The 18552-nt window shown below is 38.1% G+C and overlaps 1 protein-coding gene across 1 annotated transcript; it reads left to right on the top strand.

Annotated features, from left to right (window-relative positions):
- The first annotated feature begins 3083 nt into the window (after positions 1–3083).
- LOC126998400 (AP-3 complex subunit mu-1-like) lies at positions 3084–18552 on the top strand. The gene is made up of 10 exons (XM_050860034.1): positions 3084–3250; positions 5998–6182; positions 7908–8020; positions 9095–9216; positions 12322–12481; positions 13377–13490; positions 14437–14616; positions 14819–14977; positions 15094–15144; positions 17165–18552. Exons 1-10 carry the CDS (start codon positions 3216–3218, stop codon positions 17297–17299), a joined length of 1254 nt encoding a protein of 417 aa, XP_050715991.1. The 5' UTR covers positions 3084–3215; the 3' UTR covers positions 17300–18552.

Raw genomic sequence — 18552 nt, 5'->3', positions numbered from 1 at the left:
ATTTCAGCCTGTCATTCGTACGGTAAGTTACTCTTCTTTCTCTTTTTTGTTCAAGGATTGCTCCCTCATAAATGGGAGAGACCAACTCTATCGGCTGGCGTCAGCCGAGTCGACCAAGTCGGTCCGTCGACGAGGACTGGCGTGCCTCTGTTTTCTCTTTGTTGTTTTTAAAGATTTACTCCCTCCTAAAAGGTGGGAGTACGGGCCTTTGCCAAAGGCGGCCTGTTGCAGGGCATCGACACCGACTTTATCGGCTGGCGTCAGTCGAGCCGAGCAAGTCGGTCTGTCGACGAGGACTAGCGTGTCTGTTTTTTTGTTTTTTTCTCTCTATTTCTTTATAATATTTGTCGCCACCTCAAGGGTGGTGACACGGGCTATAAATATGGAGCCCGTCAGGGTCAAGCGCGTACGTTCCTCCGCGGAGGGACCACAGGCTCATGAATGGGAGGGGAGAGTGCGGACAGACCGACTCTATCGGCTGGCGTCTCTCTCTCTCTCTCTTTGAATAACGGTTGTTTGATTTTATCTTTCGATGCAAGGTCATGAGATAATTTACCTCCGCTTTATAGTAAAGGAACCAGAACAAGCATTATAGTATGATTAAGGTATGGTAAATGTCACCCACACAAAAAGTATTCTCTGGTTATACTCGAGTGTCATGTACAGAATAATGTCAAGCTCGAACTTCATGTGGTTCAAAGGTCACATTTTATGATGAATGTACAGAGGGTTATTAAACTTCTCGATTAAACAACAAAATGTCAAAAAAAGAAAACAATTATTATATCTAAATAATATGACCTGACTACTACTACTACTACTACTATTACTACTGCTAATACTACTATTACTACCGTGAGTACTACTGCTGCTACAACTACTAATGGAAATTCTCAAAGGGTGCCTGGACCGTCACTGGACGAATTAAATTTCTTTGTTTTGTTGATTAATTTGATAACCCTTATTTGTAGGAAAACGCATCGGTATACTGTTCAAATTAACTATGATTCTTACCCATCTCCGTGGTGATGGGGTTTGCACCCCTGGCTACGAATCGGCGGGCATGGGTTAGAATTCAGCTCGGGCAGTCCATCGGAGCGCAGCCCACCCTGCTGTTCATCCTCCCATTTGGACTGGTCGATAAATCGGCACATGGAGAAACATGACGATCTTAGAATGGAGAGATGCGGCGACGACCATCCATGATGATATCAAGGAGCCTCGAGAATGTGGGTCACGTGGATGACATTTGCGCTGCCAGACTCCACCAGATGACAATTTTGTTGCCAGACTTTGCCGAACAGACTAATTAAGCCCCGTTCACACCAAGGTCTCCTTGGTTCACACTGTGCCGAATCTGGGCCACGACAACCCAGTGACTTTTAAGCCCCCTTCACACTGTGCCGAATCAGCATCCGGCGATCGTTTATCGACCTATTTCCGACCATATACTACCCTTTCACATCAACATTTCACACCCAAGACCTCATATACCCCGAATCGCTGGGTTGCCGTGGCCCAGAGTCGCCACAGTGTGAACGGGGTTTAACAGGCTACCTCTCCTTGAAGATTATCGATATGTTACACATCCATTTCCATCCTTTATTTATTTGCCTCGTGAACCAATTTACAAAACTTGAAATGATCCTGCCCAACAGGACAGTAAGTCACTCAACGGCGCACATAGCTTCCGATAGAACCAGTGTCATATCTCAGTACCTATACACAGACAAGTACTGATATACATGCAGATACTGCATTCACAATGTAAAATATGCACACTACTCCTAAGGATGTGAAAATACAAACATCTACTACCTCAACACCATAATTTTGATGTTATTGATACATTACATGTTATCTCCACGAGTAACAAACATATTGACACTTCCATCAACTCCATCAATCCAATCTAATCTTAGGACAGACAATGTATTTACCAAAAAAAAAAAGTAATCCACACCGTACTTATCCGGCGGTTGTCGTTGGGTAGCCATGCATTTATCCCTTGGCGTTTTGCCTCCCATTCCCATCGTTCTGTTGGCTCACGAGGAACTTATGAAGTGTGAAGCCATGCACATAAGCCACAAAGGTCTTTATTTGTGTCTCGTACAGTTTGCACTGAGGTAGTAATTTATTTCAAGCATAAACTCAAGCAGAAAACACAATATGTTAGTTATTTTTTCTTATATCGTCTGAGTGGTAGTAACATGGTATACCTACAGACCACCCCATCAAACCGGTAAAATATATTGAGAGAAATAGTGTTTCCATATATATATATATATATATATATATATATATATATATATATATATATATATATATATATATATATATATATATATTTATATTATAGACCACAGACACGTAAATGATTATAGATAAGCAGCTGCAGGTGGTTTGTATGTAGGCCTGCTACAATTTGTGCAGCGACGGACTAGTAACTCTGTGGTCCCAGCGGTTGCTGCATGGCTGAAAGAGAGGGACGGTGCCCATGACGAGAGTCTGTCCAGGCACAAGTTTTGCGTTTTTGTCAGTTTTTACCACCTGGTTAATTTTGTATTGGTGGTACGTGTCATATGGCCTTCCAACAGAATCGGAAAAGTGTATTGATTTAGAGACAGTGAATGACAATTCAAAGCAAGCAAAATTTCAGGAATATTAGAAAGTTGAATTAAAAAAGTGAGAAAAGCACTTATTTTGCTATCATTACATTATTGTAGGTGTAGTTTACCGAAATTTGTTGCAGCGATGTCTCGTGAAAACGAAAGTAGGCCCAATTTTCCTAAATGTCATCTATTAGCTTGAGAATATCGGATAAGAGTAATCATGTCGACTCATTATATTGCAGTCAGACAGACTGCGCGGCGACGTCAACCTCAACAGGGCGAGGCGGCGCCTCTACTGCGTGCCTCTGTGGCGCCGGCCAGCGTAAACATCATCACGAGAATGGCACATCTCCATTACATAACACTTCTTTCATTATGCCTCTAGTGAGTGTTGATGTGCTCTTTTTTTACTGTTTATTTTAAGAGCACATACTGTATGAATGACTCAGGAATACAGGACGGAACATAATGTAATAATAAAAGCCAATCAAGAAGAGTCCCGCAAACAGGACAGTCCTCGGCGCGGCAGGGCAGGGAGGGAGGCTCGGCAGGGCTGTCATCGCTGTGAGCCGCCACGACCCACGGCACGGCCTGCACGACACCATGATTCACAGCCTCTTCATCATCAACTCCTCGGGGTGAGTCATGGCGGCACCGAGGGCTGCAGGACACGCTTCACGGAGAGCAGCAGCAGGGGCTCCACGTCGTCCCCGCTGCCGTATGTTTAGTGGGGGGCACAGGAGGGGCGTCACGTCGCCCCGCCGCTGTGTACTCAGCAGGGCAGGGCGGGCACCGGTAATGTCAGTGCCAAAGTACTCCTACCGGTACTGTCATGACCCAGAATGCGGCTCACCTCATTTACTCACCTGGTTGACACATCCATTCTCTATAACACAACATTAGAATAATACCCAAAGAAATATAGCATAAAAAGTTTGGTGGGCCAAAAACCTGTCTGGCACGTCAGCCCTTAAGTTGATAAATCAGGGTATTATTCTAGTGTTTGCCCATGCTCACTCCTTTCACCCCTAACTGGCTAGAGGGTCTGTGGGAATGTCGGGAATGCAGTGGGGAACATGAAATGCATCACAAACACATAGTTTTTGAGTTATTGGGGGTTGAAAAATCATGTTCAGCAGTCAGTACAAGTAAACTAATGAGACATCTTGAATCTGTGACCTCTAGTAGCTGACTGTAATGGCAAATGGAACAGATCGGAGGGTTTGATAACTGATTGGTTGTGAAATATCTTCCAGCATTTCTTAAGGTCTGAATGAATAAGCCGTCCTTTGACTGAATGTATATTTAATGATGAGTCACTGGGAATAGGGAAGGGATTCCAGACGGATGGTTCCAGCACCTCAGTCGGGTGGTTGACACTTTCATACATTTCAATGAATTAATCGTCCCTGATATCCATTTCCATCTCAAATTGAGTATTTGTGACATTTAAAGAAATATTTAAGGGTGACAGAATACTATTTTAGTGACGAGAGGTAAGGGGTAAAGATTTGTCTTAGGTCTTTCTTAATTTTTTTTTTTTTTTACCTACAGGGATGCTCCACCCTTTTTGACCTCCCTTAGGCTCACCATAAAAGGTCAATATTTATATGTAACCTCCTAACAGGGGGTGGGGATCCCTACCCACCTCGATCCCTGTGTTTCCACATCTCATCATGTTGGGGTACTCCGGTGCCCACAGCCGTTTGCATTTGCACACACCTTTCATCATTATTTTCACACTTGTTTTGATTTTTTTCACTTTTCTACAGTTTTTCAAGAGATTTTGAGGTTAGTAAAAGACACATGACAACAGAAAGTAGGGAGTGAAATATGGGTGCATTAATATAACCAGTCTTGACCACATTAGGTTACTTACCATCCAATAAATTAAGGCAAGGTTCTCTTACTTCAAGAGTACGTAATATGGCAAAACATTGATTTGGTAGTGGCCTGATCTGCCACCTTTTATCTCATGGCGAGAGTTATCAATCTATCAACTGCTCCGTTAAATTTGACTACATTTATAGGAATTATAAATAGGTCAGGCAACACTCTTGTATATACTTGTGACTTCCACTTCAGTTACTGGTTTTGTGCCTGGGAAATTGTTTGCTATGTGAAACTTGTCATGGGAAGCCATTATGACAAGGATTATATAAACTTTAGTTCCATAACTCTGATTTTTTCCTGTATCCACCCAATGCAGGTGGATACAGGAAAAGAATTACTTTTCTGCTCAATCTACATGCAATATTTTTGTTCGGTATTTTATGACTCCCTAACTTTAAATCTACAACATATATGATTTTATATGATGATAATGCACCTTACAACTGAGTTACCTGGACAGTCATGAGATGAACAGCATTCACTGTGTGCCTGACCCCTCACAGCATCCAACAAGAGACCTGTACTCAAAGCACAGGTGTTATTCTTGACTTTGCTACTAGTTGACAAGCGAGATCTACTTGAGAGTAATTTTTATCAGAAATCACACACTATGTCATTGAAGCCCTCCAAACTAAAAGAGAGAGAGAGAGAGAGAGAGAGAGAGAGAGAGAGAGAAGTTCAGAAAGAAAAGTTATTCCTGAACCCTCCTGAAATTTAAAAGGATGCTGAGGACATTTGTTTCTCTTTATTATAGTGCAGCCACCTTAAACATCTTAAGCTCAATATTCTGTATATTTTTGTTGTTTATTACAGTTTCTAAAATGTTTTTTTTAAAGTTATCTAGCAAAGTTGCCCTTTTAATTGTGTGTGTGTGTGTGTGTGTGTGTGTTTTAAATGCCATTTATTGAAACAGTCAGCACAGTGTGGCTATGCCCTGCCTGTGCTAGCAGCCATACATGCAGTATTTGACTTGCTCTGTTATTCACATGTTACTGCAATTATTTCACTTAGGCATACTATACAACTTGTTGACAAGTAAACATAAGAAAATTATTATTACATATCACTTTTGTACTTGGCTTATGCTGTTTGCTCTTTCCTCAAAGTTATTATAAATAATAGGAATTGTATTTTTACTTGTAATGGTACCTCTATTCACCTTTTCTTTAAAGCAAATCATTCATTTATTCTTTCTTAGGTCACATTTATAGTTTGTATGTATAAATGTTCTTCATGCAAATATTTGAATGTTATCTTATTGAGTGACTATTCACTTTGATTACTTTTTGTGTTCATGTAATCATTGTTACTGTACTGTCACTCCCTGTGCTGGGAAGCACACAATTGCAACTAATATTTTGTTGAAAAACTACAATGCAATCAGATATTTAGTCGTGTTGTCAGTCAGACTTTAGTACAACTGATGTTTTCTTTTTCTTTTTTTCATATACCTGGTAATCCAAAACGTCCTATTTTCCAATGTTTTCCTCAGAGATGTGTTCATGGAGAAGCACTGGAAGAGTGTTATCCCTCGCTCCATCTGTGACTACTTCTTTGATGCCCAGAGGAAGGCCTCCAACAGTGAGGACATCCCCCCAGTCATCACCACACCCCACCACTACCTCCTCAGCATCCTGCGCAGCAACCTCTTCTTTGTGGCTGTCTGCATGACTGAAGGTTAGTGCCATGCCTTTTCACTCACAAGAATTTGTAACCATATACTTCAATCCACATGCTCTTATGTGCTGCTGCCATTTTTTTCCAGAGGTGTTGCAAACAAGATGGATTTTTCACCACTGCTTTTTTAGTCACCCATATTGCTATTGTGATTACTGAGGTGTTCCTTGCTTGCACTTATTATACCTTATTAGAGTGTTGTGATTTCAGTGCTTGCTTGTTCCTTCCTCCCCAACAACATACATATGTTTTTTATGTTATGCAGAAACATGTAATTTTCTTTATTGGATTTTAAGATTTTTGGTTCCTATGGTTCTCTCTCGCCTTGAACAACATAGGGATAAGCAGGGGTGAGGTTAGGATGTGTAGAGCAGAAGTGACATAGAATGATTGGAAAAATCTGAAGTGAATCAGTCAGCATGCTAATACTTTACTGATTGATATTCTGATTAACATTACCCTAGATGCATACAAGTAAGCCTCTGCTATAAAAAAAAAAAAGTGGGTAAAGCTCATTTAGAATTTTGGATTGGACAACCTCTTTATCCATGCTGTTTCACTGTTCAAAACATCTATTGTGAAAACTGTATTTCTTGATATCTTTCAAGGATCTTGTCTTTTTCAAATTTATTTCATGTTCCCTCATTGCAGACCCATCCCATGCAAATAGATCTCTATAAATTTTGTTTGCTCTTCATTACCTTGCATATGGTAATCATGTGGCATCTCTTCTTCAGTGATAGCAGTCCTGCCTTTTCTTGTCTTTTCTTGTGTGCTCATTAAATCTGTCAGGCTGGGGAACACTTTTGTTGCTGCTCTTTGTATCCCCTCAATCTTATTTACATTTAGTGAAATACCACTCTTTATGTGTGTCAACAGCTTATAAACCTCCCTAAGAATCCTCTTAATATGTTTTCAGGTGACCAGTTATCCTGGACCAACTCTCCTAAGTTTTTCCCTTCTCTCACTTTCATGAATTTCAAAAAAAAATTGTTGAATAATTCATTGACAGCATTGTTATTCTTACACATTTCTGATAACTTGCATTATTTTGAATTTCATTTTATTTTAAACTTTTCCTAACAAAAATTCTGACTAAAGAATTTGATAAGTTGAGACTGGTCCCCCATTTGTGGTCTGCAAGTGCCATGGCTTTCTCTGAGCATTATATATGGAGCACATGGGGTGCATCAGTAACATTATATAGTTGTCATTCTTGCTCAGTTTATATATATATATATATATATATATATATATATATATATATATATATATATATATATATATATATATATATATATATATATATATATATATATATATATATATATATATATATATATATATATATATATATATATATATATATTGTGTGTGTGTGTGTGTGTTGGCATTCAATTTATTTTCTGACCCCCTCCTTTATATTAACATTGGTAAATGTGAACCAAGGCCTGCAAAACGTTATGAAGCAATGATTTATTAAATATTATGTAAATGTTAGAATGATTTTACAGATTTAATGTATGTAATAACTTGTCTAGTTTGGATGCTTAAGTTGTCAGATTTTGTCTCTGCTGCACCACCAAAAGTTTTCTGTAAACATATCAGGATTCCTTGCTCTTTAGAATTACTTTATTTGAACAGCATTAATAAGGAAAGAAGTTACAACACTAATTCTTTTTTAAGGTATAACAGCCAATACATTTTCTGATCCTTCCTCCCCAGTGCCGCCATTATTTGTCATTGAGTTTCTGCACCGAGTGGTGGACACATTTGAAGACTACTTTGGGGAATGCACCGAGTCCATCATCAAAGAACACTATGTGGTGGTGTACGAGGTGAATAAATAGTTTCTGTACCTCTTTGTTACATCGTAAGGTATTTAAATATTTATTTTTGCAGTTCATATTGTGGGGCATCAGGGTTGCTACCTTTATTTGTGTTTTCTAGGTAACCAGTCATTTGATATATTCTGATTGCCTCTGTTGTCTGATGTCTCTGATCCCTTCCCCAATGTTATTTATTTTTCCATTCACTTACTTCAGTCATATGTTTAACAGTTTTAATAAAAATTCTTTGTTGCAAATTAAAAAAGTGAAGTGTGTGTTTCATGCTTCAGGACAGCTGCTGTAACTAGAAAATATTCTTTTGAATGTATATTGACTTTAGCAAAGTTTCTGCCGAATATCTAGCCACTTCCTTCCTTAACCCTTTCATTGCTAAACGCTCGCAGCGAGCGTTAGGCGTATTTGCTGGTGTTGCTAAACGCTTGCTGCGAGCTCCACCCACACTCAAATCTCCCACGTATGAGAGTGTTCCAACACTAATTCTCACAACACAGGATTGCCAATTGAGTGGGTTCTTCACTAAATTTGGTGGAAAATCGTATCAGCCCAGCGCGGCAAATCTACGGACGAGTAACTGGTGGATGTTCTTGCCCAATATAGCGGCATTTTTTCATTGCTTCACCTATCACCTGACTGATTCTTTGACCAAATAGTAAATATTGCAGTTGGCAATACTCCCTTGTCAGAGTCTGAAGGAGAGATGTCCGCAGTTCCCTCAATATGGCTGATCATCCCGCACGCACCAACGTAAGTGTTAACATTCAACACTCCCTGAACGTGCATGTACGTTCGCAAGAGAGGCATACATAACCGACTCCTATAGATCTGGACCTCCTCTTTCTAGTGGTGTTTTTGTTTTTTAGCTGTGATGAATAGTTTTTGAGATACAGAGGTTAAAAGAGACCCCCCATTGGGCTGCCCGACTGCGCCTGAGGGGATAGTCGCGTCCGCACCGCGCGCAAGGAAAGGGTTAAGTGTACGTGGTGTGTGTGGAACTGTGTGCATTATCTGTCATGTTTAATTCATTGTTTCTGACTGGTGTGTTTTGTCCTGCACAATACTCAGCTGCTGGATGAGATGCTGGACAATGGCTTCCCACTGGCCACTGAGAGTAACATTCTGAAGGAGCTCATCAAGCCGCCCAACATCCTGCGCACCATCGCCAACACTGTTACGGGCAAGTCAAAGTGAGTCCACTTAGTCTATTTTCTTGCCTGTGTCTGTTGCTTTTTGTTTTCGCCAAAGGATGTGTCTTGAGGCCAAAAAAAGATACAGAAAAAGACTGACATTTAGCTGCCACTATTCATCTTTCGGATCCTGTCATTATTATAATAAAAAATAGGAGTCCAATTATGAATATGGGAAGCATTACACTGAAAGCATTTGCAGTGCAATACTGAAACTTGTTTAAAAGAATATTGGTGTGAGGTCCCTTTTTATGAATTTGGTTATATCATTATTTAGCTCCTCATACATTCATATGGCTTGTTGACATTGTTTTGCAGAAATCAATGTTCAGTTGTCAAAAATGGCAATAATGTATTTATGAATTACTATACTTGCCAAGCTCTTTGTCATTGCTCCAAAATGAATAGTGATCCAGATATGTAGAAAGTTTTTATGAAAGAGTAATTTGGTCTTTGCTATGTCAATGAAAATGTATAACATTTAGCTTAGGATTTTATTTTTATTTAGTACAAAATTTTCCAGAATGTGTGTGTGTGTGTGTGTGTGTGTGTGTGTGTGATTATGATAATGATTAATGGCTTATTTAGTTTTATCAGCCATTAGGTTGGAAATTTACATACTAATGATTACTGGATATATTTTATATAAATATTTGTGTGTGTACGTATGTTTATTATTAATCAATATGTCTGTGCTTTTGTTCCTTTTATGAAAAGATTGAAAATTATATAAATATTTTTCAATTTAACAGAGAGTACAGGTAAGCTCATAGTGTTGATATGCAAACCTACCTTTCTCAGATATTACAAACTACAGTATAGTACTGGAGCCCTTACATATCACAGTTCACCAGCTGGCCAGAACCCCTATAACTTAGAGTGGTGTATGCTTACATCGTTACAGGAAAGTAACTACTGAGGCTTTAGTAAGCAGTGACAGTTGGCATGCACGTAGAAAGATATTACAATGTTGCTGTATGACAAAACTTGTATTATAGATTTTGCACACTAATATTGAAACCTCATACATACCTTGTTACCTATCTGAGAGACAGTTTGCTCTGTCATCTCCTGAAACATGTCTTAGGACTACATGGCTTGCTGTAGTGAGTTTTGTTCAAACACTTAAAGGCCATTCATCCAAAGTCCACTAGTCTGAAAGTCCTAGTAGTCTGAATTCTTAAAGGTAAGAGTTTAAAATCTCAAAACCCAAGAGTTCAGCTACTTGAAAAATTTGAAAAAAAATTAAACCTTTTTAAAATATTATTTAATTAAGAAAATATAATTAGATTAAACATTAAGAAAATAGCATGGGAAAGGCACACTGGATTGCAGAAAGTAATAAACTATCAGAAAGTACAATAATCCCATGCAAATTTATTTCATAATGCAAAGGAGTCAATCTGTGTTGCTGTTGTTTTGGTACTAAACCAGACAGCCTCATAACCAACGCATTGACATGAGCTTGATTGTTTTTCTTTTCAGGTCAATTTTACAACTTTATTAATTTGTACAGTGATTCTAGGACACCTAATATGTCACCTAAAGTGGCAATAAAACCTTGTGGAAGTTGCTAAGAAGAAAATTCATGTCATATTGTGTATTCATTTGAAGGTAGTAAAGCCAAAGTGGTCTGAGCACTGACCATATTTATGTTCCATACATTTATTAGTATCAATGATAGGCAAGGATCAACACCAATACCAGTAAAAGCCATAATGACGCTGTTACTGATATCAAATATTGCTTATCAGTCAAACACAAGAAGTCTGTGATGTTGATCACTAAGATTACACAGGCCCATGCATGGTGTTTTTTATTATTTCTTTTCTGTGCCTATGCCACTTGGCTGTGCTGTCTCTCATAATGAAAGATCATGACCTTGGGTGGCAACATGTTAAAATTTCATGTCAGCTCTCTCCCTGCTCTGTGTTCATACCCTTCACCCCTCTCGGCCAAAATTTAGACCATTTTTGAAGAAAAAAAATTGATAGTTACATGAAAATTACCTACCAGACCTAAAGAGACTTAGGTTCCGAAGTGTGGCACAATCTCTTAAAAACCAGTCTGCTCTTTATCTGAATGTTTGGTCCCAGTATTTATTGACATAGTAACCTCTATGTTGTAATTATCATTATTACTTTTTTGCATTAATAGCCAATATCAAGCTGTGGAAATTGTTGTACCTCTCATTTGCACTGCTTGTGCTATAACATTTCATGTTAGAAAGTTTATATACTGCTTCAGTCAATTGTGAAACTTTCATAATTGCTTTTACAATTTTCTAATGGTGTACAAAACTTTTTTTGGTTTAAGTTATATGTACATAGTTAAAATTAATCTATCTGTATCCATCTAGCTATATTTTTTATCTAGCTATCTATATATTGTATACACACACACATATATATTACTTATTTGTATTGTGGTGCGCCAAATTTTGTGCTTAATCAGTACTGCAAAAGTGTGCATACCTGATTCCTCAAAAGTGGATCATCTGATAACTTACTCACTTAAAATCAAAACAATAAACACACATTATATGTGGATTCAGGGAGATTTAACATTTGATCTATATCACTGTTCCTTGCTCCATGGCCCATTTATTCAATAATTACAGTTTTCAGTTCATTGGTATAGCTAAACGATTAACTTCTATATAATAGTTGTGCTTGCCTTTAGCCTTCACAGCCTTATTTGAAGGTCCTGGGTACTCTTCTTCACCACAAGGGCTCCACCTTTACCACTAGGGTCCCTTCCATACCACTGTACGTGTAGGAAGCCATTACAGTGTGAAAACATGTTCACAGATATACTAGGCAGTACCCACACAGAGAAATGCATGCAACAGGTGCACATGGCAGCAAAAGGGAAGGAACTGAGTGTGGAGGGTTGCTGGTTGTCCAGTCTCTACATGCACAAATAATAAGTAGCAATGTCTGTGAAACCAATACTTTAGGTGTTACTGTAAGTCATTACATCAAATAGTAAAGACACTTGGGCCTTAAATTTTCATATTATTTTAGGGCTGTTACAAGATGATGAGTAGACATTGTCATTTTATTTGAATTAATGTGTCTAACTTTCATCCTACTTTGCTTGCAGTGTGAGTGCCACCCTGCCCACAGGCCAGCTGAGCAATGTGCCGTGGCGACGGTCAGGGGTCAAATACACCAACAATGAGGCATACTTTGATGTCACTGAAGAGGTGGATGCCATAATCGACAAGGCTGGTGGCACTGTAGCTGCAGAGATTCAGGGTTATGTAAGGAATATTTTTGGGGGTTACTCTTGAGATATATTTCATCCAACTAGAGGATGAAGCTGTTTATGGCAAAGCTTACTTAGAAATTGTAAAATCTGTTATCAAAAGTTCAAGGTTAAATGTTGACACTTTTCTTGTTTTATTTCACAGATGTATTTACTTAAGTTTGATGATACTAATTATAGTAATGCGGTAATGTGGTAAGCCTTAGATAAGTTGGACTTTGATATCTCAGGATTTGGATAAGTCAAACACTATTTAGCTGTAATTATAAGAAACTGGAAAGTTGTTAAAAGAAATTATTAATTGTACATACTTTCAGAATTCCTTTGACAAGTCATTTTACTGTTTTGTCTTGGGGTTCTCTGAAAAATTTGAGAATAATTTTGATGTCATTCTTTTTTTAGTTGTGCATCTCAAATTTTGTTAGTCAAATCATGGATAAGTCATGAAAAAGTTGTCAAATGACCCCCAAGCCCTGAGATGTCAACTTACCAAGGATTTACTGAATATGGAAAACACACATCAGCATGTCTGTTATAATATTGTCATAAAAGTTTAGGAAAACTGTGACATGAAGTCCTGTAGAATCAGGGCAGAAGCACTGAAGTTTTGGCAGAAATAGTTGTCACACAACTGCAAATGCTCATATACCAAGTCTGCATATCTAGTTATATATTGAAGGCAGATAAGCAGATGGCTGTGCAAGTAAGAATGCCTCTAGATTGCAAGATAATTCAAGAGTATTACAGAAGACCAAAAAGAATCCATATCACAGTACACAAGAATAACACAAATGTCTGCCAATATATATCACCAACCAGGTGCTATATCATAAGTTGAATCATATACATAACAAATCCCATGATTTTCCCAATTTCTTTTCTTTCTCCAGATTGATTGTTGTGTGAAGCTATCTGGGATGCCAGACCTCACCCTCACCTTCATCAACCCTCAGTTGTTTGATGACGTCTCTTTCCACCCCTGCGTCAGACTCAAGCGCTGGGAGGTGAGGCAACTGGGATACTATTTTTCTTATTGTTGTATCCTTTTACATGTTTTAATTGTTGTTGTTCTTCTTTTTCTTCCTCCTCTTCTTTGTAGTCTTATTTTTGCACACTAGTAGTTTCTTTTGCCTTTTTACCTGTTCTGATTTCTTCTTTCTTTATTTACACTTGTATTTTATCTGCTGCAATTAGTTCGTGTTACCTGTTCATGTTTCTTCACCCAGACTTTAGTCCAATTTCCTGTTTTAATTACCTTTCCATTCTGCCTTTGATTGGCATTGAATATTTTCTGTTCTACATGGCTCATCATTGATTGAGGTTGAGTTTTATTGTGGTTTACTTTGTTGCTTCTCCAAGTTGCTAACAAGCAGTATTTCATAGTGAAATTGTGTTGACATCAAAAACAATCAACCTTCAATTACTAATCAAGTTGGTTCTTTGGTTAACATACGTGCATAACATTTTTCTGGTGACGTAAAGAAACACACTAAATGAAAAAAGGAAAAGCTTGCAAATATGCTGCTTCAGTTCATGCATAAGTTGATCTATCTCCAAATGTCTTAATGTAGTGGACACTGTCTTATATTTTGACTACCAGTGTGTAAGATATAAAGAACAGAAGGTATTAGTCAACTCTTCCAACTACTGAATACTTTTTTTTTTTTAATCTCCTCTTATTCTGTTTGTGGGAGGTGTGTTATAGGGGGCATTTTTTTATATATTTCTGTTTTCTCTTTTTCAGTTTTTCTTTGCTGTAAAAAAAAAAAAAATAGAATGATGAAAACAAAGTTGAATAGGAAAAGTCATATGAAGCAGTGTTACAGAAGGGGAGATATATATGTCTGCAAGTTTAGATGAATAGAAACATGAAAAATAGTAGAATCCTTGATGTATTTCCATAGCTACCATCACTGACTGCAAATATTTCTTCTCCACTTTCCCATACAGTCCGAGAGGGTGTTGTCATTCATTCCTCCTGATGGAAACTCTCGCCTTCTTTCCTACCACATTGGGCCTCAGTCAGTGGTGGCCATCCCTGTTTACATCCGCCACAACATATCCTTTAGAGATGTGGGCGGTGGCAGGCTGGACATCACTGTGGGTCCCAAGCAGACGATGGGCAGAGTGGTAAGTCTTTAGCATAGCCTTTAATCCTGACCTTAGCCATAATTAGATAGTGTCAGCATGGAGACATGGAGGATTGTAAGAATCAAGGTGTATAACATTTTTGGATTCAACAAGAAAAACATTAATTCAGTGACTTTTAAGTGAAGATATACATAATTTTCTGCGACTGAAGACTTAAAGCAAGATATATAATGTGTTACAGGTGGAGGGTGTTGTGCTGGAGGTTCCCATGCCCAAGTGTGTTCTGAACTGTAACTTGAGTGTGACCCAAGGGAAGTACACCTTCGACCCAGTATCCAAGTTGCTACACTGGAACGTTGGGCGCATCGACCCTGCAAAGCTGCCCAACATTCGAGGCAATGTTAGTCACACAACACTCTCAATGTCTCTCTGTTCGCAGTTCCACTATGTGCAAATAACTATATTGATTCGATTTTTTTTAGGGTTGGTATCATGTGTTTCTGTTTTCCCTTTCAGATCAGTGTACAAAGTGGATCTCCTCCCCCAGAAAGCAATCCAACAATAAATGTAAGAAGCATGTGTCTGTGTGTGTGTGTGTGTGTGTGTGAAGAAATAACATCCTTTCCATCCATAGCAGGAACACTCTAGATCTTGGCATCAATATCTTACCCCAAATTATGTTAAAAGCAAAATTTCCAGTTATTGTCCTAGCTGTTTTGAATAATTTTTCACTTAACTTTTTCTTTATTGCTTTTATTTTATTTTAAGTCTCATACAACATTGATGAAAGTATTTAGGTGGCCTCCAAAATTTATGGCAATAATTATTTTAAAATCTTCCCTATTCAATCATATATATATATATATATATATATATATATATATATATATATATATATCTAGATATATATATATATATATATATATATATATATATATATATATATATATATATATATATAGATTTTTTTTGACAGCTAAGGAGACAGCTCAAGGGCACAAAGAAAAAAAAAAACACTACTCACTGCTCCTGAATAGAGATCAAAGGAGTGTCCAAAAAGAAAGGTCAATTTCGGGAGGAGAGGTGTCCTGATACCCTCCTCTTGAAAGAGTTCAAGTCATAGGCAGAAGGAAATACAGATGAAGGAAGATTGTTCCAGAGTTTACCAGCATGAGGGATGAAAGAGTGAAGATGCTGGTTGACTCTTGCATAAGGGGTTTGGACAGTATAGGGATGAGCATGAGTAGAAAGTCGTGTGCAGCGGGGCCGAGGGAGGGGGTGAGGCATGCAGTTAGCAAGTTCAGAAGAGCAGTCAGCATGAAAATATCGATAGAAGATAGAAAGAGAGGCAACATGGTGGCGGAATTTGAGAGGTAGAAGACTATCAGTATGAGGAGGAGAGCTGATAAGACGAAGAGCCTTTGACTCCACTCTGTCAAGGAGAGCTGTGTGAGTGGACCCCCCCCCACACATGAGAAGCATACTCCATACAAAGGCAGACAAGGCTCCTGTAAATGGATAGCAACTGTGCGGGGGAGAAGAACTGGCGGAGACGGTACAGAACGCCCAGCCTAGAGGAAGCTGATTTAGTAAGAGATGAGATATGAAGTTTCCAGTTGAGATTTTGAGTTAGGGATAGACCGAGAATGTTTAGTGTTGAAGAAGGTGATAGCTGTTTGTTGTCAAAGAATAGGGGATAGTTGTTTGGAAGATTGTGTCGAGTGGATAGGTGGAGAAACTGTGTTTTTGAGGCGTTGAAGGACACCAGGTTCCTCTTGCCCCTATCGGAAATAATAGTAAGGTCTGAGGCTAAGCGTTCTGTTGCCTCCAGCCTTGAATTGTTAAGTTCCTGTGGAGTGGGTCTTCTATTAAAAGAAGTTGAGTAATGCAGAGTGGAGTCATCGGTGTAAGAATGGATAAGACAGTTTGTTTTGGAAAGAAGATCATCAATGAACATGAATGAATATGTTATATTAATAATTTATTATCTATATATTATAATTGTACCATGAACTTTCTGCACTTGTGTGTTGAATATATTAGTAACCATCACTATATGATGGATCACTTAGAAGATTTTGAACTTTCCCCACTAAAAATCGAAAATAATTTCCCTACAATCTGTTATTTGGTGTGCTTATGATAGGTGGTGCAATCTAGTGATCACTTGTTGCACAGGAGTGGTACAATTGCATGATCACTGCACCGCACAGTGGTGGTGCAAGCATGGGATCACTACATCGCACAGGGGAGTGTTCCCTACTCAAGATATACTAAATATGTCTGCAGTTGAATACATTTTTACTGTTTTGCTCGATGCAAATTGTTTGTGTTTGATTTACAGATTATTGCAAATACACTGCAAGTTTGTTGAAGGGCTATTTTATGATTATTTTTTTATTTACCACTGACCAGGAACACACCCTCGTAAAACCATTTTATAATGCTGTCAATATAAGTGATCACTTTAAAATCAATTTTTGAGAAATGTAACCTGATTGTAAAGTAAGGGACAGCTGTATTACCTTTAAAGGTTTAAACAACCTTTAACAACTGCCTGATTACTTATATGTTTCTCTCTTGGCAGGTCCAGTTCACTGTTACTCAGTTGGCTCTCTCAGGCCTCAAAGTCAACCGCCTGGACATATATGGTGAGAAATACAAGCCATTTAAAGGTGTCAAGTATGTCACCAAGGCTGGCCGCTTCCAAGTGCGCACCTGAGACAGCCAGTGCCTCCTCCGTGTGTGTGTGTGTGTGTGTGTGTGTGCATAGGTGTATGTGTGTGTGTATTAAGAAGACTCCTTTACAGGTTTTATTTTTTATCTTAAGACCTTTGCACATATACAGTAGTAAGTGGTTGAGTGTGAGCCTCCTTATTTTCAGAGTATGATTGATCCGGAGACTGTTAACATTGGATCTGTGCTGCAGTATTGTTGTTATGAATGTTTCTGTTATGTAAAAAAATTATATTTCAATATATAATTTTAGGGAAGCATTCCAATTAGCTAAACAATCTTTCATTACATCCTTCCTGATAAAGTAGAGTCTGTGGTCAGTTATCCTGCTAAGCAGTTTAGAAAGGTTAAGCTAATGGAGCTTGTGTGGAATCTTAATGAAAAATTAATATTTCAGAAACCATTCATCGAGTGGGCAGGTATGGCTAGAGGTGTGGCTAGCCAGGAAAGTAGATAAAACATCCACACCACTAACCTCTCTTGAAAAGTGTGCTTACAAGTCAGATTATAATTATTATTTTCATTATTACTCCCATTATAGTCAGTTGTGTAAGGCTTTAAACAGCAAAGGGGCTATGGCAATGGAAAATCCATTTCAAACCAATATTTTTTGCTCCCTGTTGTGGTGTTGGTTTTATATTGTTTTAGTTGCTGCCATTTTGGCTGCCCACCCCGTCTCTCCAGGAAAAAGGATAGATGGTGATCATCTTACGTTTTCATTAATATTAATAGCAGTAGTAGTAGAAGATGAGTTTCTTCCTGAGATTTTCCTTTTCCTTCCTGGCTTCCATTCTTTTAATTAAATCAAGTTTGACAGTCAAGCTGACTCTGCATTAAATGTGGTAGATTAAGATGATATATAGATGTTTAAAAGTGAATCTCACTAATGAAGCAAAAGTTAGCTTCCAGAGAAGGATGCAATATGCTAAAGGAAAAAGTAATGTTAACTATATTCATCCTAATGCTCTGATACTTCACACATTTCTCCTACATAGTTTACAGTTATCATATAATTTTAAAGCATAATGTCTCTTGGTAAGTAATCAATTAATTCCTTTTGTCCATTTGGCATAAAGTTTCCTATATTTATGTTGGTGATTACGAGGATATAAATTTGTGCTGAAAGAACATGTTGGCAGGAAACAAACCTCACTGAGGACAAAACAGGCATTCCACATTTACCAACCATTTCATCCACACATGTATCACCTATGTCTTATCATGACCATGATTATCAGA

This window comes from Eriocheir sinensis, chromosome 14 (assembly GCF_024679095.1).
Source record: "Eriocheir sinensis breed Jianghai 21 chromosome 14, ASM2467909v1, whole genome shotgun sequence".
Classification (NCBI taxonomy): Eukaryota; Metazoa; Arthropoda; class Malacostraca; order Decapoda; family Varunidae; genus Eriocheir; species Eriocheir sinensis.
The sequence above is the reverse complement of the archived record's forward strand: the minus strand, read 5'-3'. Positions and strand labels throughout refer to the sequence as shown.